The sequence below is a fragment of the Mobula hypostoma genome, chromosome 12, assembly GCF_963921235.1.
Source record: "Mobula hypostoma chromosome 12, sMobHyp1.1, whole genome shotgun sequence".
Lineage (NCBI taxonomy): Eukaryota > Metazoa > Chordata > Chondrichthyes > Myliobatiformes > Myliobatidae > Mobula > Mobula hypostoma.
Genome location: NC_086108.1, coordinates 88417085 through 88443079, shown reverse-complemented (window position 1 = coordinate 88443079; position 25995 = coordinate 88417085). Strand labels below are relative to the sequence as shown.

The following is a 25995-nucleotide window of genomic DNA, read 5'->3' as shown; positions in this document are numbered from 1 at the left end:
CGTGGTGCACATAGGTACCAATGATATAGGTGAAAAAACAGGATGAGGTCCTACAAGGTGAATTTAGGGAGTTAGAGATAAACTAAAAAGTAGGACCACATAGGTAATGATCTCTGGATTACTACCAGTGCCACGTGCTAGTCAGAGTAGAAATAGGAGGATATTTCAGATGAATACGTGGTTTGAAACATGGTGCAAGGGGGAGGGATTCAAATTTCTGGGACACTGGAACCAGTTCTGCAGGAGGTGGGACTGGTACAAACAGGATGGTCTGCACCTGGGCTGGACTGGAACCAATGTCCTAGGGGAAGCATTTGCTACTGTTGTTCAGGAGGATTTAAACTAATGTGGCAGGGGGATGGGAATAAGTGCAGAGAGACAGAGGGGTGTAAAATGAGGGTAGAAGCAAAAAGTAGTAAGGTGAAAAGTAAAAGTGGCATGCAGGCAAATTCAGGGCAAAAATCAAAAAGGGCCACTTTTCAACATAATTGTAAAAGGGCTAAGAGTGTTGTAAAAGCAAGCCTGAAGGCTTTGTGTGTCAATGCAAGGGACATTCGTAACAAGGTGGATGAATTGAAAGTGCAGAGAGTTATTAATGAATATGATATAGTTGGGATCACAGAGACATGGCTCTAGGGTGGCCAAGGATGGGAGCTCAACATTCAGGGATATTCAATTTTCAGGAGGGATAGACATGAAAGAAAAGGAGGTGGGGTAGCATTGCTGGTTAGAGAGGAGATTAACGCAATAGAAAGGAAGGACATTAGCCGGGAGGATGTGGAATCGATATGGGTAGAGCTGCATAACGCTAAGGGGCAGAAAACGCTGGTGGGAGTTGTGTACAGACCACCTAACAGTAGTAGTGAGGTTGGGGATGGCATTAAACATGAAATTAGAAATACATGCAATAAAGGAACAGCAGTTATAATGGGTGACTTCAATCTACATATAGATTGGGTGAACCAAATTGATAAGGCTGCTGAGGAAGAGGATTTCTTGGAATGTATGCGGGATGGTTTTCTGAACCAACATGTCGAGGAACCAACTAGAGAGCAGGCTATTCTAGACTGGGTATTGAGCAATGAGGAATGGTTAATTAGCAATTTTGTCGTGAAAGGCCCCTTGGGTAAGAGTGACCATAATATGGTGGAATTCTACTAAGAAGGAGAGTGACATAGTTAATTCAGAAACAAAGGTTCTGAACTTAAAGAGGGGTAACTTTGAAGGTATGAGACGTGAATTAGCTAAGGTAGACTGGCAAATGATACTTAAAGGGTTGACGATGGATATGCAATGGCAAGCATTTAAAGATCGCATGGATGAACTACAACAATTGTTCATCCCAGTTTGGCAAAAGAATAAACCAGGGAAGGTAGTGCACCTGTGGCTGACAAGGGAAATTAGGGATAGTATCAATTCCAAAGAAGAAACATACAAATTAGCCAGAAAAAGCGACACACCTGAGGACTGGGAGAAATTCAGAGTCCAGCAGAGGAGGACAAAGGGCTTAATTAGGAAAGGGAAAAAAGATTATGAGAGAAAACTGGCAGGGAACATAAAAACTGACTGTAAAAGCTTTTATAGATATGTGAAAAGAAAAAGATTGGTTAAGGCAAATGTAGGTCCCTTACAGTCAGAAACAGGTGAATTGATCATGAGGGACAAGGACATGGCAGACCAATTGAATAACTACTTTGGTTCTGTCTTCACTAAGCAGGACATAAATAATCTTTCGGAAATAGTAGGAGACAGAGGGTCTAGTGAGATAGAGGAACTGAGGGAAATACATGTTAGTAGGGAAGTGGTGTTGGTAAATTGAAGGGATTAAGGGCAGATAAATCCCCAGGGCCAGATGGTCTGCATCCCAGAGTGCTTAAGGAAGTAGCCCAAGAAATAGTGGATGCATTAGTGATAATTTTTCAAAACTCTTTAGATTCTGGACTAGTTCCTGAGGATTGGAGGGTGGCTAACGTAACCCCGCTTTTTAAAAAATGAAGGAGAGAGAAACTGGGGAATTATAGACCGGCTAGCCTGACATCGGTGGTGGGGAAAATGCTAGAGTCAGTTATCAAAGATGTGATAACAGCACATTTGGAAAGCGGTGAAATCATCTGACAAAGTCAGCATGGATTTGTGAAAGTAAAATCATGTCTGACGAATCTCATAGAATTTTTTGAGGATGTAACTACTAGAGTGGATAGGGAAGAACCAGTGGATGTGGTATATTTGGATTTTCAAAAGGCTTTTGACAAGGTTCCACACAGGAGATTAGTGTGCAAACTTAAAGTACACAGTATTGGGGGTATGGTATTGATGTGGATAGAGAATTGGTTGGCAGACAGGAAGTAAATAGTGGGAATAAATGGGACCTTTTCAGAATGGCAGGCAGTGACTAGTGGGGTACCGCAAGGATCAATGCTGGGACCCCAGTTGTTTACAATGTATATTAATGACTTAGACGAGGGAATTAAACGCAGCATCTCCAAGTTTGCGGATGACATGAAGTTGGGTGGCAGTGTTAGCTGTGAGGAGGATGCTAAGAGAATGCAGGGTGACTTGGATAGGTTAGCTGAATGGGCAAGTTTAATGTGGATAAATGTCAGGTTATCCACTTTGGTGGCAAAAACAGGAAAACAGATTATTATCTGAATAGTGGCCGATTAGGAAAAGGGGAGGTGCAACAAGACCTGGGTGTCATTATACACCAGTCATTGAAAGTGGGCATGCAGGTACAGCAGGCAGTTGAAAAGAATGGTATGCTGGCATTTATAGCGAGAGGATTCGAGTACAGGAGCAGGGAGGTACCACTGCAATTGTACAAGGCCTTGGTGAGACCACACCTGGAGTATTGTGTGCAGTTTTGGTCCCCTAATCTGAGGAAAGACGTCCTTGCCATAGAGGGAGTACAAAGAAGGTTCACCAGATTGATTCCTGGGATGGCAGGACTTTCATATGATGAAAGACTGGATCGACTAGGCTTATACTTACTGGAATTTAGAAGATTGAGGGGGGATCTTATTGAAACGTATAAAATTCTAAAGGGATTGGACAGGCTAGATGCAGGAAGATTGTTCCTGATGTTGGAGAAGTCCAGAACGAGGGGTCACAGTTTGAGGATAAAGGGGAAGGCTTTTTAGGACTGGGATGAGGAAAAGCTTCTTTACACAGAGAGTGGTGAATCTGTGGAATCCTCTGCCACAGGAAACAGTTGGGCCCAATTCATTGGCTATATTTAAGAGGGAGTTAGATATGGCCCTTGTGGCTAAAGGGATCGGAGGTATGGAGAGAAGGCAGGTACAGGGTTCTGAGTTGGATGATCAGCCATGATCGTACTGAATGGCGGTGCAGGATCGAAGAGCCGAATGGCCTACTCCTGCACCTATTCTCTATGTTTTTCTATGTATCTGTACATCTGAGGAACAGTCTCTCATCTTCCATCTGCAGTTAATGTAGAATTTGACAATTTCAGGCAATCACTTTGTTTTAACTTCTCCATAAATGTGGCTGCACCTTTATATTTAAATATATTTCCTTTTTTAACTTCTCTTCATAACTACTATTTTTTCAGGCAATATTAACTTGACAGTTCTGGTTTGTACATCAAAGAGTCAGAGTGTTATACAGTATGGAAACAGGCCTTTCAGCCCAACTTGTACCTGTGTTCGACCCATATCCCTCTAAACCTTTCCTACATATGTAGCTATACAAATGTATTTTAAATGTCATAATTGTACCTATTTCTACCACTTTCTCTGGCAGCTCATACAACATATCCACCACCCTCTGTGTGAAAAAGTTGTCCCTGAGGTCCCCTTTAATTTTGTCTCCTCTCACCTTAAACCTCTGCTGTCAAGTTGGAAAGTGGATGAAGGGAAGGCAGTGGATATTGTCTACATGGATTTCAGTAAGGCCTTTGACAAGATCCCACATGGGAGGTTAGTTAGGAAAATTCAGTCGCTAGGTATACATGGAGAGATGGTAAATTGGATTAGACATTGGCTCAATGGAAGAAGCCAAAGAGTGGTGGTAGAAAATTGCTTCTCTGAGTGGAGGCCAGTGACTAGTGGTGTGCCACAAGGATCAGTGCTGGGTCCATTGTTATTTGTCATCTATATCAATGATCTGGATGTTAATGTGGTAAATTGGATCAGCAAATTTGCTGATGATACAAAGATTGGAGGTGTAGTAGACAGTGAGGAAGATTTTCAGAGCCTGCAGAGGGACTTGGACCAGCTGGAAAAATGGGCTGAAAAATGGCAGATGGAGTTTAATACAGACAAGTGTGAGGTATTGCACGTTGGAAGGACAAACCTAGGTAGAACATATAGGGTTAATGGTAAGGCACTGAGGAGTGCAGTAGAACAGAGGGATCTGGGAATACAGATACAAAATTCCCTAAAAGTGGCGTCACAAGTAGATAGGGTCGTAAAGAGAGCTTTTGGTACATTGGCCTTTATTAATCAAAGTATTGAGTATAAGAGCTGGAATGTTATGATGAGGTTGTATAAGGCATTGGTGAGGCCGAATCTGGAGTATTGTTTAAACGCAAACAACAGGAATTCTGCAGATGCTGGAAATTCAAGCAACATACATCAAAGTTGCTGGTGAACGCAGCAGGCCAAGCAGCATCTATAGGAAGAGGCACAGTCGATGTTTCAGGCCGAGACCTGACGAAGACCTGAAACGTCGACTGCGCCTCTTCCTATAGATGCTGCTTGGCCTGCTGCGTTCACCAGCAACTTTGATGTATGTTGCTGGAGTATTGTGTTCAGTTTTGGTCACCAAATTACAGGAAGGATATAAATAAGGTTGAAAGAGTGCAGAGAAGGTTTACAAGGATGTTGCCAGGACTTGAGAAACTCAGTTACAGAGAAAGGTTGAATAGGTTAGGACTTTATTCCCTGGAGCGTAGAAGAATGAGGGGAGATTTGATAGAGGTATATAAAATTATGATGGGTATAGATAGAGTGAATGCAAGCCCAATGATTAGTCTAGGATTAAATTGGGGGTTACTGGTTGGCTTGGCTGGAAGCTCAGAGTTTTCGGACGGATGGACTCAGGGTCGACTGAGGTCGGCTGCTTCCAAGGTATCGGCAAGTTGATGGTGCCTGGAAGTTTATGGCAGGGAGTTTCTCCCTTTTGCCACCTGCTGTCGGGGACTCGGGAGTCGATCGACTCGGGACTTTGAGGCTTTTTTTACTGTGCCCATGGTCTGTTCTTCATCCAATTATGGTATTGCTTTGCACTGTTGTAACTATATGTTATAATTATGTGGTTCTGTCAGTGTTAGTCTTTGGTTTGTCCTGTTTTCTGTGATATCACTCTGGAGAAACATTGTATCATTTCTTAATGCATGTATGCATTTCTAAATGACAATAAAAGAGGACCAAGTGTTCTCATAATCTAAAAAAAAGCCTGATCGCTACAGCCCAACAACTGCACCTGAACCTGGCGGTGTGGAACTCAAGATTCCTGCATCTCCCGCTCCGGTAGCAGCAGGAAGAGAGGGAGACTGGTCAAACGCAGGCCGATGGCATTTGTTTTCTGCTCTTGCTTCCTACGATTTTAATCTTGTTCAATGCTTTAATCCAGGCGGAGTAATGGAGCCAATCACGGGTTCATGTTCCATCATCAGGAATTGATGCAGCCAACCCCAGCAAAGGCCGCCCTAGCCGCAGCTGCACACTCCGCTCTCATCCTCAGTGAATACCCTAGGAGATCGCAAAAGTTTAGTCTACTCTAAAATATGTCTTTATAAGGAAAATTACTGGTTGCAATCAATCATCAGTTCAGAAAAGGTATATCTCAAAGAAGAAAAGGAAGACTTCTTGGTCATACTTCTTGACCAACTTCTTGATACAGTTGGTGGCAGTGTCTTTCTCCAACAGTATCCACCAAGGTGGAACCACTCCAGCTTGATCCTAGTTATCAGTCCAGTCATAGAGAATTACTTGTAGACTCTTCTTTCTCTAATACTACTGCTATCTCTGTATTCCAGGAATTAATCCTTGCCTGTGGCCCACTTCTAATCTACATGAAGCTCCTCAATAATATAAAAAAGTAGTGAGGTAGTGATCATGGATTCAATGTCCATTCAGAAATCAGATGGAAAAGGGGAAGAAGAAGAAGAAGAAAAAGCTTTGAGAGTGTGCATTCAGGCTTCTGTACCTTTTTCCTGATGGTAACGATGAGAACAAGGCATGACCTATGTGATGGGGGTCCTTCATGATGGATACTGTCTTTTTGAGGCATCGCTTTTTGAAGATGTCGTGGATGCTACAAAGGCTAGTGCCCATGATGGAGCCGACAAAGTTTACAACTCTCTGCAGGTTATTTTAATCCTGTACATTTCTTCCTCCCCCCATACTAGACAATGATGCAGCCTGTTAGAATGCTCTCCAAGGTACATCTGTAGATATTAGCGAGTGACTTTGGTAACATACTAGATACTTGTCAATATTCAGTACTGGAAAAGCAGAAATTTGTTGCAATGAAATATTACAGTAATAGCAGCTGATGGCTTTGATTCCCAGCATAAACTCTATCCTTTTATCACTGATGCCATCCTTTTCTCTGGCAACTTTGAGATTGAGTATTCAAAGTTCAAAATAAAATTTGTTATCAGAGTGCATACATGTCTAGAGGAATAGAGTATAGGAGCAGGGATGTGATGTTGAGGCTCTATAAGGTGCTGGTGAGACCTCACTTGGAGTACTTTGGGCAGTTTTGGTCTCCTTATTTAAGAAAGGATGTGCTAACGTTGGAGAGGTACAGAGAAGATTCACTAGAATGATTCCGGGAATGAGAAGGTTAACATATGAGGAACGTTTGTCCGCTCTTGGACTGTATTCCTTGGAGTTTAGAAGAATGAGGGGAGACCTGATAGAAACATTTTGAATGTTGAAAGACATGGACAGAGTGGATGTGGCAAAGTTGTTTCCCATGATGGGGGAGTCTAGTATGAGAGGGCATGATTTAAGGATTGAAGGGCGCCCATTCAGAACAGAAATGCGAAGACATTTTTTTAGTCAGAGGGTGGTGAATCTATGGAATTTGTTGCCACGGGCAGCAGTGGAGGCCAAGTCATTGGGTGTATTTAAGGCAGAGATTGATAGGTATCTGAGTAGCCAGGGCATCAAAGGTTATGGTGAGAAGGCGGGGGAGTGGGACTAAATGTGAGAATGGATCAGCTCATGATAAAATGGCGGAGCAGACTTGATGGGCCGAATGGCCGACTTCTGCTCCTTTGTCTTATGGTCTAATGGTCTTATGTCACCACATACAACCCTGAGATTCTTTTTCTATGAGCATACTTAGCAAATCTATAGAACAGTAACTGTAGATTATAAACAAGCTGCAAATGCAGATATAAATAAATAGCAATAAATAATGAGCATGAAATAACAACATAAAAGAGTCCTTAAATGGGTGTAGCTATCCCCTTTTTGTTCAAGAGCCTAATGGCTGAGGGATAGTAACTCTCCTTGAACCTAGTGTTGTGAAACCTCAGGCACTTATACCTTCTACCTGATGGCAGCGTAAAAAGGGCATGGCTTGGGTGGTGAGGATCTTTGATTACGGATACTGCTTTTCTACAGTAACGTTTCATGTAGATGTACTCAATGGTTGGGAGGGTTTTACCCATGATGTACTGGCCCAAATCCACTACCTTTTGTAGGGTTTTATAGGATTCACATTGGTGGCACAATTGATTTTGATAGAAACTTCAAACCATATGTGTATTCCACCTCAAATGAAAATACGGTCCAATTCTATGTTTGCCACATTTCATGTGCAATTGATATACTCATCCGGGCCTTTTATTCTAACAGAATTAGACTTGCCAGTGCAATTCTGGCAGGACTCCTGTGTCCTACCATCTATAGACTTAAGGTAATCCAAAACACTGTGTAGCCTAAACCTGTGCTCGCAGCACTCCAGGAACAACTCAGTTTAGAAATTCTCATGCTTGGTTTCAGATTCATCTCTGTACTTTTGTCCAGCACAATAGCACTTAGATATCTTGAGTCCTATGCTCCTTAAAATCCTCTCTCTGATCCTCATTTTTGTCATTTACCCTAGATGACTCGGTTTCAATTTTTTTTCTTATTATGTTCATGTGGACCAGATTGATTCAGTCTGTCACATTCATTGTGTTATGTACATCCAAATTGCTGTATCAGTAGGGGCTTACACCAATCTCAGAGATGGAACTTCTATCATTTTAGTGAAGATTGAAAGTCATAATGATTGAATTAGGTTCACCACATGAGGTACAGTGCATATAAAAAGTATTCACTCCCCTTGGAAGTTTTCATGTTTTATTGTTTTACAACATTGAATCACAGTTGATTTAATTTGGCTTTTTTGACACTGATCAACAGAAAAGGACTCTTTTGTGTCAAAAGTGAAAACAAATCTCTACAAAGTGATCTAAATTAATTACAAATATAAAATACAAAATAATTGATTGCATCTGTATTCACTCCCTTTAGTATGACACGCAGTCATCACTGGTACAGTCAATTGGTTTTAGAAGTCACACAATTAGCTAAATGAATATCTGTTTTTGGAGATGTATGCAGACAAGGTGTTTCAACTGATTATAGTAAAAATCCACCTATATCTGGAAGGTCCAACTGTTGGTGAGTCAGTATCCTGCAAAAATACCATGAAGACAAAAGAACACTCCAAGCAACCGTGCGTAAAGGTTTTTGAAAAGCACAAGTCAAGAGATGGGTACAAGAAAATGTCCAAGACACTGAATATCCCTTGGAGTACAGATAAGTCAATCATCAAGAAATGGAAAGAATATGGCAGAGTTGTAAATCAGACTAGAGCAGCCCATCCTAAAAAAACTGAGCGACCATGCAAGAAGGGGACTAAGTGAGAGAGGCCACCAAGAGACCTGTGACAGCTCTGGAAGAGTTACAAACTTCAGTGGCTGAGATGGTAGAGTCTGTGCATACAACAACTGTTGCCCAGGTACTTCACCAGTTGCAACTTTATGGGAGTGTGGCACAGAGAAAGCCACTGTTGAAAAAGACTCACATGAAATCTTGCTTAACGTTTGCCAGAAGGCATGTGGGAAACTCTGAATTCAGCTGAAAGAAGGTTCTATGATCTGATGAAAACAAAATTCAGCTTTTTGGCCATTTGACTAAACGCTATGTTTGACGTAAGCCAAACACTGCACATCATCAGAAACACACCATCTCTACTATGAAGCATGGTGGCAGCTGCATCATGCTGTGGGGATGCTTCACTGCAGCAGGCCCTGGAAAGCTTATGAAAATAGAGGAGAAAATGAATGCAGCATGATGCAGGGAAATCATGGGGGAAGCATGATGCACTCTGCAAAAGAACTATGACTTGGGAGAAGATTTGTTTTCCAGCATAACAATGACCCCAAGCATAATTGAATTGAATTGACTTTATAACTTACATCCTTCATATACATGAGAAGTAAAAATATTTGTTACATCTCCATCTAAATGTAAAATGTGCAATTATAGTAATTTATAATAACTATTATGTACAACAGGATAGTCAATATAACATAGAAATACAGTTGTGTCAGCATGAATTAAGCAGACTGATGGCCTGGCGGAAGAAGCTGTCCCGGAGCCTGTTGTTCCTGGCTTTTATGCTGCAGTACCATTTCCTGGATAGTAGCAGCTGGAACAGTTTGTGGTTGGGGTGACTTGGGTCTCCAATGATCCTTCAAGCCCTTTTTACACACCTGACTTTGTAAATGTCCTGAACAGTGGGAAATCCACATCTACAGATGCCCTGGGCTGTCCGCACCACTCTCTGCAGAGTCCTGCAGTTGAGGGAGGTACAGTTTCCATACCAGGCAGTGATACAGCCAGTCAGGATGCTCTCAATTGTGCCCCTGTAGAAAGTTATTAGAATTTGGGGACCCATACCAAACTTTCTCAACCATCTGAGGTGAAAGAGGCACTGTTGTGCCTTTTTCACCACACTGCTGGTATGTACAGACCACGTGAGATCCTCCGTGATGTTTATTCCGAGGAACTTAAAGCTGTTCACCCTCTTGACCCCAGATCCATTGATGTCTAGCGGTTAGTCTGTCTCCATTCCTCCTGTAGTTCACAACCAGCTTATTTGTTTTTAAGCCAAAGCTACACAGGAATGGCTTAAAAGCAATAAAGTTAATGTCCTGAGTTAGCCAAGTCAGAGTCCAGACCTCAACCTAATTGAGAATTTGTGACTGGACTTGAACAGGGCTGTTCACTCATGATCTCCATGCAATCTGACAGAGCTTGAGCAGTAAAGAAGAGTGGGGAAAAATTGTAGTGTCCAGATGTACAAAGTTAATAGAAAACAATCAACACAGACTCAAGGCTGTAATTGCTGCCAAAGGTGCATCTACTAAATACTGACTTAAAGGGGGTGAGTAATTATGCAATCAATTATTTTGTGTTTAATAATTGTAATAAATTTAGACCAATCTGTAGAAATTTGTTTTCACTTTGACATGAGAGTCTTTTCTGTTGATTAGTGTCGAAAAAAGCCAAATTAAATCAATTGTGATTCAATTATGTGAAACAATAAAACATGAAAATTTCCAAGGAGTTGAATACTTTTTATAGGCACTGGCCTGTGCATGAAGACTGCTATTCCTATTCATTTATACTTAGAAAGCTGTGGCTCCAGTGTTGCTCCTTAAGTCTGCATCTGTCCAATATAAATAGTAAATCCTATAGCATTGTATCTGATTATAGTAAAACACATGGAACAATGTAAGCAGTTGAGAGATTACATACTGATACTGTTCATTTTCATCATCCTGCAGATTCGTGCTATTGCCTGGAATTCAGATGACAGTAAATTGGTTTCCTGCGGTATGGATGGTGCAGTATATGAATGGAATACACTCTCTGGAAAGCGAGAATCTGAATGTGTACTGAAGACCTGCAGTTATACTGGTATTAGTATCTCACCTGATGGGAAATGCATATTTGCAGTAGGATCTGATCGAACTTTGAAAGAAATTACTGACTCCCAGGTGTGTAGAATGAAGTGAAATGGAATTGCTGTTATATCATGTGGCTAATTGGCATTGAAAAACTGTTCTGTTCATAAATAAGTGAAAGGTAGAAAATTTGGCCCAAATTCCCCGGAATATTGTTTAATATTTCTACATTAGTGCATAAAGCACTACATTCTCTTTGCACTATTTTTGATGCATAAGTATGAATGGGGTAATAATGATTCATGCATCTGCATTATAATTTGAGCATCACCAATGCAAGAAACATAATTTAAATTTTGATTCTAGGAAAGGAAGTACATGAGGTTCAAAGAAAGAATGTTAGAAGCAGTATATTAATTTCATATATCAGCAAGATCATATAGTTTACTCTTCTATGTGAAGTTTTGTTGAATTGTCGAATATTCCTAAATGGTATACTTCAACACCAATATTAGCAATTCTCAACTTATTAAACAACCAAAATTAAGAGTTTTATTTTCTGGTTGATACTTTGTCCTTAACAGATTAGCATTGTTTCTATTTTTGGATCTCCCATAATCATTATCTTTTTTTTGCTTCCACCCATCCAGATTATTCGTGAATATCCATCATATGATGTTGCATATACCTCCATTGTTTTATCACGTTCTGGGCGGATGTTGTTTGTTGGCACTGCCAATGGAACAGTACGAAGTATGAAAGTCCCACTGTCTATAAAGCAGGAATGGAATGAATATGAGGCACACCGTGGGCCAATTACTAAGGTGTAGTAGTGATTTTATGTATAAGCTATAATGCAACCAGCAATCTGGATATTATATTACATTCTTAGTCTTACTCTTATTTTTAATGTATCTCAAGTTCAAGTTTATTGTAATTTCAACCATATACATGTATACTGCCAAAAGAAACAATGTTCCTCCAGACTAATACATAAGTACTGTTGCTTATGTAAAGACTAGATTATAATTTCCTACCTATTATCAAATAATCTTATTCCAATATGAGCAAAAGCAGATTCTGCTATATTTTGCAATTCCACTGTGGCTATGTAGAAGAGAGCAAGTGTATTTTTTTCTGATGAATGTTAAACTTCATGTTTTGTCCTGAAAATTCCTTCATGAAGCAAGTGTCTTATAAGAATAGTTTTTGCAAAATTACACAATAATGTAAATATAGCATTAACAATGATTTTGCAGGTGATTAAAATGACCTGGCTCAACTTACAATCAGTTGTTCTTGGACTTGATTGGCCTTTTAATAACATTTTCAGCTGATGTACAGAAAAACCTTTAAAACAACTTTATCAAAATGCTTTTGTTTTGCACACATGTAATTATTACAGTATACATATCCTGATTTTAATTCTGTTATATGTCACCTATTGCATTAAAATCGCTCCATCATTTTTCACTTGCCTATTCATTTTTTTCACTTCTTCCATTGCCAGCAACACACCGCGATCCAGAATCTGCATCTTCTTGTGTCAATATTAATTGCCTTGTCATCAACCAGGAACCTAATTTCAAAATAGCTACCCTCACATGAACACACATCAGTTGAAATATAATGAGACCCACAGTTTCTCCAATTTTTTTCCTAAATATTAACATTTTTTTCTCAACAAAGTCTTCTTTTCAAAATCCTCAGAAGACATCTTCTATCTTGTTATAGCCAGTCCTTCTTCTCCCCACAGATGGCCATTACTTATGACGACCAGTACTTGCTGACGGTTTCAGAAGATTCATGTCTTATGATCTGGAAGATTACTGATAAAGAGGGAAGGGTGCTGAAACAAGATAAGGGACTTGGTCATTCAGAAGAAATCCTGATCACGAAGTCAGATTTGCTAGAGAAGGTGATGTATTGGCTATAAATATTGATGAGGACTATAAATGCAAAAGCTATAAAGAATTATGTAAAATGAATGTAACTTTTAGATTTTATTCCCATGGTTTGCCACATAATTTTAAAAGATTAACAGGAAAAAGGTAATGTTTATCCAAATAGTCATAAATTCATGCCAATGTTATTATGACACCAACCCTCCAACAAATTGCCAAACTTGACTATTTCTAAAACCCTAACATAACCTTCAAGATTTTTTATTATCCCCGACTGACGTCTCAGATATCTGCCAGTGACCACCAGCTCCTCAGCCCCATGCAATGTCCCCGCTGACCTGGACCCAAACCTAGCCCTTTTCTCTTCTAGATTTTGGACCATATGTCATGAAATTCTTTGAGCAAATTTTGCAAAGGCATGCACTTTGTAAAAAAAAATACAGAAGCAGCTGCTCAATGCAATCATTTTTATGTCCTGTAGGTGCAGCCAATTGAATGTACAGTACTTTCAGGCATTGGGATACTCTTCTCAAAGTTCTTGACATATTGACACCTTCAATACCAAGTTTATTATCCTGAAGATTGTTAATTATATATTTTTGTTTGAAATTTACAACCAGATTGCAGGGTTAATTGTTGTATTATTTTTGATTTTTAATTCAAATTGTTAATTACATTGTACCAAAAGTCTTTAAGACATTCAGCAAAATGTTTTGTCCTCTGTATCATAAACCACTTTAAATAACATTTACAATATAATAATAAACATAATTGTCCTTATAGTTTATTTTTTCCGTTATAATACCTCAAACTCATTCTCACTGGCTCCTCATGAACACTACCTTCAATAATAATTTTAAGCCTAAACATATTGCCTGTACTAGTGGAGGATATCTAATTCATCCACATCCCCATGTGACACAAAAATTATGATAAAACATCCGTGCTCCAGAATATGGCTTTTGAGAGCATGACAGCTTTGCTTAATAGTCAGTTAAAGCAACAACTTAAAGATTGCACTTTAGCTAAAAGTAGCTAATTTACTCTCTAGGCTTATTAACCTCTCTGCACCAAACAGAAAATCCAGGTGAGAGCAACAGAGAGGTAATGCCCTCAATGTAAAGAAAAGGGACAGTGTATCAAAGAAGACTGATGAGAAAGAGTAAAAATGGAAGAGAAGAGAGATAAAAATCTATAAAGACTAATGTAACAAGGATTAAAAAAAAGGAAATGATAGTCAATGACTGAGGAAACGTAAACATTTTAAAACAATGGCTTTCTATCTACTAGTAAATATATCTTCCCATCTTGTCTTACCTTCTTTGTGCTATTTTATGTGCAACCTGGCTATTCTATTTTGTTCATTCTGCTATTTATTCATTGACTGAATTTATTCATTCAAGTTAGTAAATTTGCTGATGACACATAGGTTGGGGGTGTTGTGAATAGTGTGGAGGGCTGTCAGAGTTTACAGCAGGACATCAATAGGATGCAAAACTGGGCTGAGAAGTGGCAGATGGAGTTCAAGCCACATAAGTGTGAGGTGGTTCATTTTGGTAGGTCAAATATGATGGCAGAATATAGTATTAATGATAAGACTCTTGACTGTGTGGAGGATCAGAGGGATCTTGGGGTCCGAGTCCATAGGACACTCAAAGCTGCTGCACAGGTTGACTCTGTGGTTAAGAAGGCATACGGTGCATTGGCCTTCATCAACCGTGGGATTGAGTTTAAGAGCTGAGAGGTAATGTTACAGCTATGTAGGACCCTGCTCAGACCCCACTTGGAGTACTGTGCTCAGTTCTGGTCACCTCACTACAGGAAGGATGTGGAAACTATAGAAAGGGTGCAGAGGAGATTTACAAGGATGTTGCCTGGATTGGGGAGCATGCCTTACGAGAATAGGTTGAGTGAGCTTGGCCTTTTCTCCTTGGAGCGACGGAGGATGAGAGGTGACCTGATAGGGGTGTATAAGATGATGAAAGGCATTGATCATGTGGATAGTCAGAAGCTTTTTCCCAGGGCTGAAATGGCTAACACAAGAGGGCACAGTTTTAAGGTGCTTGGAAGTAGGTGCAGAGGAGATGTCAGGGGTTAAATTTTTTACACATAGAGTAGTGAGTGCGTGGATGGGCTGCCGGCCATGGTGATGGAGGCAGATATGATAGGGTCTTTTAAGAGACTCCTGGATAGGTAAATGGATCTTAGAAAAATAGAGGGCTATGGGTAACCCTAGGTAATTTCTAAAGCAACTACATGTTCAGCACTGCATTGTGGGCTGAAGGGCCTGTATTGTGCTGTAGTTTTTCTATGTTTCTATGCTGATCATTGAGTATCATGTGAGTTAACTGCATTAACTTTTATTCTCATTCATTCTTCATATACAATGGAATTACCTGTAATGGCATGAAAAAAAAAACATGGTTTTCCATTGTATGATCCTAATTAACATAATTTTGTCTAAAACTTTTGCTTTCTATATCTAATCCTGCATTAACCTCTATTTATTCATTGTCTATCCTTGCTAAACTACAGTCTCCACATTCCCCAACACATAAATATTAAAATTCTTCTATTTATATTTAAATTTCTTATTGGCCTTTACCTCACCCCAAACATTCCAACTTTCAATTTTAAATGAGTTACACACTTGCACTAATGCATGGTTGAAAACCCATCAATAGAACTGATAATTTAGTGTGTGCATTTGTATTACTGACAAATATACTCCAGGTTTAATCCCAGGCCCCTTGCTTGCTGGAGACAAGGCACAGGAAGAGAAAAGATGCTGGAAGTTCATATTTCTGTTTGGCGTTGGTGTCACTGGTACAATTTGTGATCAAGGTTAATCTGACAGCAGAAAAATATTTAATCTTTTTTAACAGAATCAATTAACAGTGGAGTTGAAAAGCCGTGTTGAGGAACTGAAGATGGAGAATGAATATCAACTCAGACTGAAGGACATGAATTATAATGATAAAATCAAAGAATTAACTGAGAAATTTATTCAGGAAATGGAAGTTCTGAAAACAAAAAATCAGGTAGGTAACGAAACAGGGAGCTAAAATCGAGGCCAGAAAAAATGCTTGAAGAATATTTGTTGCTTAAATTCCTTTAACTTTGACACAGGACACCTGTTTGGTTGAATAATATGTACGAATATGGAATGATTATGGTAGATATTCCACCTTGTTTGATTAAGCGTAATGTAAGAAGCAGGACACAATGCATACTCACGATCTCCCAGTGGCCACCCATTTCAATTCTCTCTTCACATTCCCACACTGACATATCTGTTTCTTGAACTGCCACAGTGAGGCCAAACCCAAGTTGGAGGAGCAATATCTCATATTCCATCTTGGTAGTCTCCAACTTGGTGACATGAACATTGATTTCTCCAACTTCCTGTAACCACTGCCCACTGTCCCCACCCCCATCACTTTTACTGTTTCTCCCCACATTCCACTGCGCTCTCACCCCTTCTCTTTTCCTCCATAGTTCTCATGACTTGCCCGTTATTTCTATCTGGGTCCCCACCTTTTTCCTTTATTCTATGGTCTACTGTCCTCTCCTAATAGATTACTTTTCCTTGAGCCCTCAATCACTTCTCAGCTCTTCCCTTCCCACTCAACTCCTTCCCCTTCTTATTTTGGCTTCTGCCCCCCTTCTTTCCAGTTCTGATGAGCGGGTTTGACTGCATTGACTGTTTATTTCCTTCCATAAATGCTGCCTGATTTTCTGATTTTCTCCAGCAGTTTGTGGGTGTTGCTCATGATGCGTAGCCGACTCGCCATTACACATTCAGTGCAAATGATCAAGGTCACAATTCGATTCCACTGACTCTTCAACAAAATCATTAGAGAAGATATATACCACTTGAGACCTGAGATATGTTAACTGGTGATTATTAAATCAATACCTCAAAATAATGAAATATTGTGATTTGCTACAGGTTCTGAAGACTGAGAAAGATAAGGTCGAGGTAAAACATAAGGAGGATACAGTGATGATTCTGGATAACCACTCCAAAGAAATTGAGGAGTTAGGTAAATTGCCTAGTGCATTTTTTAATCATAATGTCTTTAAAGCCAAACAGACTGCTAATTAATCAATCAGTAAATGGCAGACATACACTCAGTAGCTACTTTATTAGGTACATCTGCTTGTTAATGCAAATATTTCATCAGCCATTCATGTGGCAGCAATTCAATGCATAAGAGCATTGTTAGTGATAATGATTGTTGGTGCCAGATGGGGTGGTTTGAGTATCTCAGAGACTGCTGATCTCCTGGGATTTTCACAACTCCAGTGTCTAAAGTTTATAGAGAATGGTGCAAAAAAACCCCAAAAAAACATCCAGTGAGCAGCATGAGGAAATCTGCAGATGCTGGAAATTCAAACAATACACACAAAATGCTAGTGGAACGCAGTAGGCCAGACAGCATCCATAGGAAGAAGCACAGTCGACGTTTCGGGCCAAGACCCTTCGTCAGAGCTAACTGAAAGAAGAGATAGTAAGAGATTTGAAAGTGGGAGGGGGAGGAGGAGATCGGAAATGATAGGAGAAGACAGGAGGGGGAGGGTTAGAACTAAGAGCTGGAAAGTTGATTGGCAAAAGGGATACAAGGCTGGAGAAGGGAGAGGATCATGGGATGGGAGGCCTAGGGAGAAAGAAAGGGGGAGGGGAGTGCCAGAGGAAGATGGAGAGCAGGCAAGGAGCAATTATGAGAGGGACAGAGAGAGAAAAAAAGGATGGATGGATGGATAAATAAATAAATAAACAAACAAACAAACAAATAAATATATAAATACATAAATAAGGGATGGGGGTAAGAATGGGAGAAAGGGCATTAACGGAAGTTAGAGAAGTCAATGTTCATGCCATCAGGTTGGAGGCTACCCAGACGGAATATAAGGTGTTGTTCCTCCAACCTGAGTGTGGCTTCATCTTGACAGTAGAGGAGGACATGGATAGACATATCAGAATGGGAATGGGACGTGGAATTAAAAAGTATGGCCACTGGAAGATCCTGCTTTCCGTGGTGGACAGAGCGTAGGTTAATCTTACTCTTAATAATTTCTGCTTTGGCTCCTCTCACTTCCTCCAAACTAAAGGTGTAGCCATGGGCACCCGTATGGGTCCCACCTATACCTGCCCTTTTGTTGGCCTTGTGGAACAGTCAATGTTCCAAGCCTATACTGGTATCCGTCCCCCACTTTTCCTTCGCTACATCGATGACTGCATTGACGCTGCTTCCTGCATGCATGCTGAGCTCGTTAACTTCATTAACTTTGCCTCCAACTTTCACCCTGCCCTCAAATTTACCTGGTCCATTTCCGACACCTCCCTCCCCTTTCTTGATCTTACTGTCTCTGTCTCTGGAGACAGCTTATCTACTGATGTCTACTATAAGCCTATGGACTCTCACAGCTACCTGGACCATTCCTCTTCCCACCCTGTCTCTTGCAAAAATGCCATCCCCTTCTCGCAATTCCTTCGTCTCCACCACATTTGCTCTCAGGATGAGGCATTTCATTCCAGGACAAAGGAGATGTCTTCCCTTTTTAAAGAAAAGGGCTTCCCTTCCTCTATCATCAATTCTGCTCTCAAATGCATCTCTCCCATTTCACGCACATCTGATCTCACCCCATCCTCCCGCCACCCCACTAAGGATAGGGTTCCCCTTGTCCTCACCTACCACCCCACCAGCCTCTAGGTCCAACATATAATTCTCCGTAACTTCTGCCACCTCCAATGGGATCCCACCACTAAGCACCTCCAACGGGATCCCACCACTAAGCACATCTTTCCTTTTCTGCTTTCCACAGCGATCGCACCCTACGCGACTCCCTTGTCCATTCGTCCCCCCCATCCCTTCCCACCGATCTCCCTCCCGGCACCTATCCTTGTAAGCGGAACAAGTGCTATACATGCCCTTACACTTCCTCCCTCACCACCACTGAGGGCCCCAGACAGTTCTTCCAGGTGAGGCGACACTTCACCTGTGAGTCGGCTGGAGTGATATACTGCGTCCGGTGCTCCTGGTGAGGCCTTCTGTATATTAGTGAGTCCCAATGCAGACTGGGAGACAGTTTCGCTGAACACCTACGCTCTGTTCACCAAAGAAAGCAGGATCTCCCAGTGGCCACACATTTTAATTCCACATCCCATTCCCATTCTGATATGTCTATCCACAGCCTCCTCTACTGTAAAGATGAAGCCACACTCAGGTTGGAGGAACAACACCTTATATTCCGTCTGGGTAGCCTCCAACCTGATGGCATGAACATTGACTTCTCTAACCTGTTAATGCCCCTCCTCCCGTTCTTACCCCCATCCCTTATTTATTTATTTATTTATCTATCTATCTATCTATTTATCTATCTATTTATTTATTTATTTTCCCCTTTTTTATCTCTCTCTCTTTTTTCTCTCTCTGTCCCTCTCACAATTACTCCTTGCCTGCTCTCCATCTTCCTCTGACACTCCCCTCCCCCTTTCTTTCTCCGTAGGCCTCCCGTCCCATGATCCTCTCCCTTCTCCAGCCTTGTATCCCTTTTGCCAATCAACTTTCCAGCTCTTAGCTCCATCCCTCCCCCTCCTGTCTTCTATCATTTTGGATCTCCCCCTCCCCCTCCCACTTTCAAATCTCTTACTATCTCTTCTTTCAGTTAGTACTGACATAGGTCTCGGCCTGAAACGTCGACTGTGCTTCTTCCAGTGAGCAGCAGTTCTGTGGGCAAAAACACCTTGTAAATAGAGAGATCAGAGGAGAATGACCAAATTAGTTCAAGCTGACAAGAAGGTAACAGTAACTTAAATAGTCGTGCAGTACAACAATGTTGTGCAGAAGAGCATCTCTGAATGGACAACACATTAAGCCTTGAAGTGGATTGGCTACAGCTGCAGAAGGCCATTAACATACACTGAGTGGCCACTTTATTGGGTACATGAGATACCTAATAAAGTGGTTACTGAATGTATATTGTAGATTGAAATTAAAAGTTCTTTCCTTAAGTCAATTAAGCTAATTAGTTGAAGTGCAATTTTATAAAAATACATATTCAATAACAATAGCAAAAAACAATGTTAGAGCATTATTCTAATTTCTCCTTTTCTACTATTAATTGTTCTTCATGTATTAAATTCAAAGCTTCATTTATTTTCAAAATATACATCTCTGAAATTCTACAATGTTCCGTGTAGTCATGACACCAAGAAAGAAAAAGAAAAGAAAGGCAGCAAGGTCATCACCCCCAAATCCCATCTCCCTGCAAAAAAAAAAGATGAACAGAAATGGAACAGGCACATCAACCCCCAAATCCCTCTCACTGCACAAAAAGAAAACAAAACGACTCATTGAACCCCCCCAAATCCCTCATCCCAGACAAAAAACGAACAAAATGGAACAGGCCCATCGATGACCCCCAGATCCCCCTCTTCCAACAAAAAAAAAGATCAGGTGAAAAAACACAAAATATAAAATCTATAAGACTGAAAAATAGAGTCTGTAGTCCAAAGTTCAAATTCAAAATGCAGAAAAAAACCTGGACAGTACTTTCTGGCCCAGACACAGCAGCAGGCTCTCCACCCTTCCCTCTCCAGTACAGAGCAACCGAATCAAAAGAAAGGCAGCTGGCGTTCACCGTCTGTACTCACTTCAATGCTTCAGTCTCCCTCCTCATTGTAATCGGCAAACAATGGGAGTTTTACTCGAAGAAATGGAGCCAAACATCAGCTTGCGCCCTGTCCTGCAGCCTGCCACTGATAAAATTCACAATTTTATCTGCCGTTTCTTGCCAGCAGAGGGTACATACAGCTTCCCATTTTCACTAATCAGCCTTGGAATCCTTTCTGACAGGGAGACATACATTCATAGATGATACTGCAAAAATCTTATACTTGTGGTCAGTTCTCTAATTGACCTTTATTTATTATTGATCTTGGAAGCTGTTCAAGCTGACAGCAGCTTACAAAGTTTTGGGACCCTCTGCTTACTGGTAGCCATTTCATGTTTTGTTGTTATAATATATGTTTGTATAAGACCGTAAGATATTGGAGCAGAATTAGGCCATTTGGCCCATCAAGTCAGCTCTGCCATTTCATCATGGCTGATCCAATTTTCTTCTTAGTCCCAATCTCCTGCCTTCTCCCCGAATCCCTTCATGCCCTGCCCAGTGAAGAATCTATCAACCTCAGCCTTAAAATACATACAGACTTGGCCTCCACAGCTGCCTGAGGCAAAGAGTTCCATGGATTCACCACTCTTGTGTGCTTAGATGGCAATAAAAAACACATAAAGATTTATGAGAAGTATGCAACAGGCTTATTAGAACGTAAAGGAAAAGTATAGGTTAATATCTTGGTCAGAAACTAAAATCTTGGTTAAACAAGTGATTCTGAAGCAATGAATAAGTCAAGGTGATGGTCACTCCAGTTGCCCTGTCCTATCTCATTGTGTTCCTTGGTGTAATGCATATATTCAAGATGCCATAATCCAGTGGAGGCTGGAATCAAGTTATCTATTGCGTGCATTTATAGACAAATTTACTTCCATGCATATTTCTAATTTTAGAAACAATGAACAATCAGAAATTAATGTTGGAATATGAAAAATACCAGGAGCTGCAAATCAAGTCCCAGCGAATGCAGGAAGATTATGAAAGACAGTTGAGTGAAATGGATGAGAGTAAGACCCAAGCATTAGAGGAGCTGACAGAGTACTACGAGACCAAACTACAGGAGAGGGGCACACTTATTACACAGGTAAAATAGAAGAACATGAAATAGGAATTAATTTTAATTAACCTCTTAGAAGTTAAACATACACTTTCACAGCTTAATAAGTTTAATAAATTTTTGACTGTTGTACTAATCATTCCACTCTTAATTATTTTAGTTGCAGGATGACTCCAGGCAGCAGATTAAAGAGTCTGATGAAACAAAGAAACAAATAGAGGAGGATTGTGACCGAGAAATTCAGGACATTAAAATTAAATATGAACGGGATTTGAGAGATGAGAAGGAGGCAAATCTCCGACTGAAAGGAGAAACAGGAATCATGCGAAAAAAGGTATGGAAAGGTCCTTTTTCATAAAAAAACAATTTGGGTTACAAGATTGTCACTTCCATATTTCCCCTCGGCAGTTGGAAAAAAATTTTGATCTGTGTGTCAGCAAGTTATCTAAAAATGATGAGCATTCTATCTTTTTCTGAACTAAAATCCTATTGTCTTATATGGTACAATGATATTATTTTATAGAATATTATCTTCTCAATAATATCACTAACAATCATTGAATAATTACCCAAGAAACCTAGTTATCTTGAAAATTGCTTTGTGATTCTCTGAGTGTGAAAGTCTAATGATTTTGGTCCATCCTTTCATCTCTTTCCAATGTTCCTCCTTATCACAGTTTACCAGCTTGCAAAAGGAAATTGAAGACAGACAAGGAGAAATTGAGAAACTGAAGGCAGAACATCATAAGTTACATGGAGTCATCAAATCTCTAGAGAAAGATATCCAAGGATTGAAGAAAGAAATCTTAGAACGGGATGAGACGATACAGGACAAGGTGAGGCAGCTGGGAAATAACAAGGAAGGGAAAATGAATTTGCCTAAGTGGAAGAGAACCCAATGGCAATTATACACAAAGCAAAGAATGGGATTATGCAAAAATGCACACGTGTATTATCATGTTTAAAAATAATTAGTGATGTTAATCGTGTAGTGCAAGTTTTGAATCTAAATATTCTCCTTCCTTTATAATAAGCTCTTCTTAATAGAAGAGGGAATATAGTGTAGGGAAGTGTATGGTTACGCACCTTGGTAGAAGGAATAAAGACGTTCAGAAGGAATAAAGAAGTTCAGAAATCAGAGGTACATAAGGACTTGAGGTCCTTGTGCAGGATTTCTTAAAGATTAACTTGCGGGTTGAGTCGGTGATAAGGAAGACAAATGCAATGATAGAATTAATTTCAAGAGGACTAGAATATAAGAGCAAGGATCTTATGTTGAGGCTTTATGAGGTTTTGGTTAGACCCCACTTGGAGAATGGTGAGCAGTTTTGGACCTCTTGTCTAAGAAAAGATAAGAAAAGATATGCTAGGATCCAAAGAATATTCACAAGAATTGTTCCAGAAATGTATGAGGAGTTAACATATGAGGAGTGTTTGATGGCTCTGTGCCTGTACAGTTTAGAAGAATGAGGAGGAATCTTATTGAAACCTATCAAATCCTAAAAGGCCGAGATTAGGTGGATGTCGAAAGGATGTTTTCTGTGGTGGGTGAGCCTAGGATCACAGACCACAGCCTCAGACTAGAGGGACATCCTTTTAGAACAGAGAAATTTCTTTAGCCAGAGGATAGTGAATCCATGGAGTACATCACAGAGATTGCTATGGAAGCCAGTTACTGAGTATATTTAGAGCAGAGGTTGATAGATTCTTGATTAGTCAGGATGTTAAGGGATATGGGAAGAAGGCAGGAGAATGGGGTTGAGAGGGTTAATAAATCAGCCATGATGCAATGGCGGAGCAGTCTCTATGGACAGAATGGCCTAATTCCTCTCCTATGTCTTATCGTCTGATGGTCATTTGTTACCAAAGTTAAATAATAATGTTCTATGCTTCTCTTTCCATAAACTTTAGTTACTTCAAAACTTTTATCAAGATCAAAGCCAGGCCTGATAACACTTACTTTTGGAACACCTTAGGAGCAACAATATTGGGTAATTCTCAGGCAGAATAATATGGTGAGATGCTCCTTGTCTTTCTGTGAGCTCAACTGGAATCCCATTCAAATATCAACATGCAGGAATCTGTTTAACTTCTGAGACCAAAAATGATCAGTGGCAAAACACTCATATCATTGAAAATTATACAAATATTGCTTTGGGAAGAAAATAAAAGTGCTGTGTTGTGCTGAACAGTGACAAAGATTTGACGATCTTCAAATGATGTAATATCAATCATTGAATAAGACTAGCTATTTCAGCAAGGGTTATTGGAAACAGCACATTTTCACTTACAGCAAATCAGCATAGAACTAAGCATAGTCCAACATAATGAATGTAAATTTCTTTGAACTCTGCTGCTTTCAGTGTCATTCCAGTGGAGGACAGAATTACCTTCTAAGTTCCACATAAGCAAGGAATGACAACTCCAAAAATTATATCTAACATTCTGATCTTCTACAGGAAAAGCGCATCTATGATCTCAAGAAGAAGAATCAAGAACTGGAGAAATTTAAATTTGTTCTTGATTACAAGATTAAGGAGTTAAAACAGCAGATTGAGCCACGAGAAAATGACATAAAAGAGATGAAAGAGCAAATTCAGCAAGTAAGTCTTCAGGGAACAAATAAACAAATGGGGAAAGAAATGAAACAATGTGCATGATATGTATTGATATCAACCCTCAGTGTTTTGAATTCCATTACAATAAAGGCATAAAACAAAGAGGAGAATTAGAATTATGGTCACTGGAGCCAAAGTGGTCCCAGATTGCACTTTAGTTATTTGCCTTGCCTCGTTCCCAAAGAGGATGTCCAGTATTGCAACCTCCTGAAAAGGGCCCGCTGTATATTGACTTAGAAACCTTTGCTGGACATCTATCACAAATTCCACCCCATCTAGACTCCTCACATTTTACATAGAAACATAGAAACATAGAAAATAGGTGCAGGAGTAGGCCATTCGGCCCTTCGAGCCTGCACCGCCATTTATTATGATCATGGCTGATCATCCAACTCAGAACCCAGCCTTCCCTCCATACCCCCTGATCCCTTTAGCCACAAGGGCCATATCTAACTCCCTCTTAAATATAGCCAATAAACTGGCCTCAACTGTTTCCTGTGGCAGAGAATTCCACAGATTCACCACTCTGTGTGAAGAAGTTTTTCCTAATCTCGGTCCTAAAAGGCTTCCCCTCTATCCTCAAACTGTGACCCCTCGTTCTGGACCTCCCCAACATCGGGAACAATCTTCCCGCATCTAGCCTGTCCAATCCCTTTAGGATCTTATACGTTTCAATCAGATCCCCCCTCAATCTTCTAAATTCCAACGAGTACAAGCCCAGTTCATCCAGTCTTTCTTCATATGAAAGACCTGCCATCCCAGGAATCAATCTGGTGAACCTTCTTTGTACTCCCTCTATGGCAAAGATGTCTTTCCTCAGATTAGGGGACCAAAACTGCACACAATACTCCAGGTGTGGTCTCACCAAGGCCTTGTACAACTGCAGTAGTACCTCCCTGCTCCTGTACTCGAATCCTCTTGCTATAAATGCCAGCATACCGTTCGCCTTTTTCACCGCCTGCTGTACCTGCATGCCCACTTTCAATGACTGGTGTATAATGACACCCAGGTCTCGTTGCACCTCCCCTTTTCCTAATCGGCCACCATTCAGATAATAATCTGTTTTCCTATTTTTGCCACCAAAGTGGATAACTTCACATTTATCCACATTAAATTGCATCTGCCATGAGTTTGCCCACTCACCCAACCTATTCAAGTCACCCTGCATCCTCTTAGCATCCTCCTCACTGCTAACACTGCCACCCAGCTTCGTGTCATCCGCAAACTTGGAGATGCTGCATTTAATTCCCTCATCCAAGTCATTAATATATATTGTAAACAACTGGGGTCCCAGCACTGAGCCTTGCGGTACCCCACTAGTTACCGCCTGCCATTCTGAAAAGGTCCCGTTTATTCCCACTCTTTGCTTCCTGTCTGCTAACCAATTCTCCACCCACACCAATACCTTACCCCCAATACCGTGTGCTTTAAGTTTGCACACTAATCTCCTGTGTGGGACCTTGTCAAAAGCCTTTTGAAAATCCAAATATACCACATCCACTGGTTCTCCCCTATCCACTCTAGTAGTTACATCCTCAAAAAATTCTATGAGATTCGTCAGACATGATTTTCCTTTCACAAATCCATGCTGACTTTGTCCAATCATTTCACCGCTTTCCAAATGTGCTGTTATCACATCCTTGATAACTGACTCCAGCAGTTTCCCCACCACCGACGTTAGGCTAACCGGCCTATAATTCCCCGGTTTCTCTCTCCCTCCTTTTTTAAAAAGTGGGGTTACATTAGCCACCCTCCAATCCTCAGGAACTAGTCCAGAATCTAACGAGTTTTGAA

General features: G+C 40.5%; 1 protein-coding gene across 1 annotated transcript in view; it reads left to right on the top strand.

Annotated features, from left to right (window-relative positions):
• cfap57 (cilia and flagella associated protein 57) overlaps nt 1-25995 on the top strand; it is a 92108-nt gene that overhangs the window by 34307 nt on the left and 31806 nt on the right. The window contains exons 9-17 of the mRNA XM_063065027.1: nt 10820-11032; nt 11590-11763; nt 12696-12857; nt 15729-15884; nt 16796-16889; nt 21420-21610; nt 21744-21917; nt 22261-22419; nt 24043-24186. Of these exons, the coding sequence (XP_062921097.1) occupies nt 10820-11032; nt 11590-11763; nt 12696-12857; nt 15729-15884; nt 16796-16889; nt 21420-21610; nt 21744-21917; nt 22261-22419; nt 24043-24186 (1467 nt within the window). The remainder of the gene's footprint in view (nt 1-10819; nt 11033-11589; nt 11764-12695; nt 12858-15728; nt 15885-16795; nt 16890-21419; nt 21611-21743; nt 21918-22260; nt 22420-24042; nt 24187-25995) is intronic.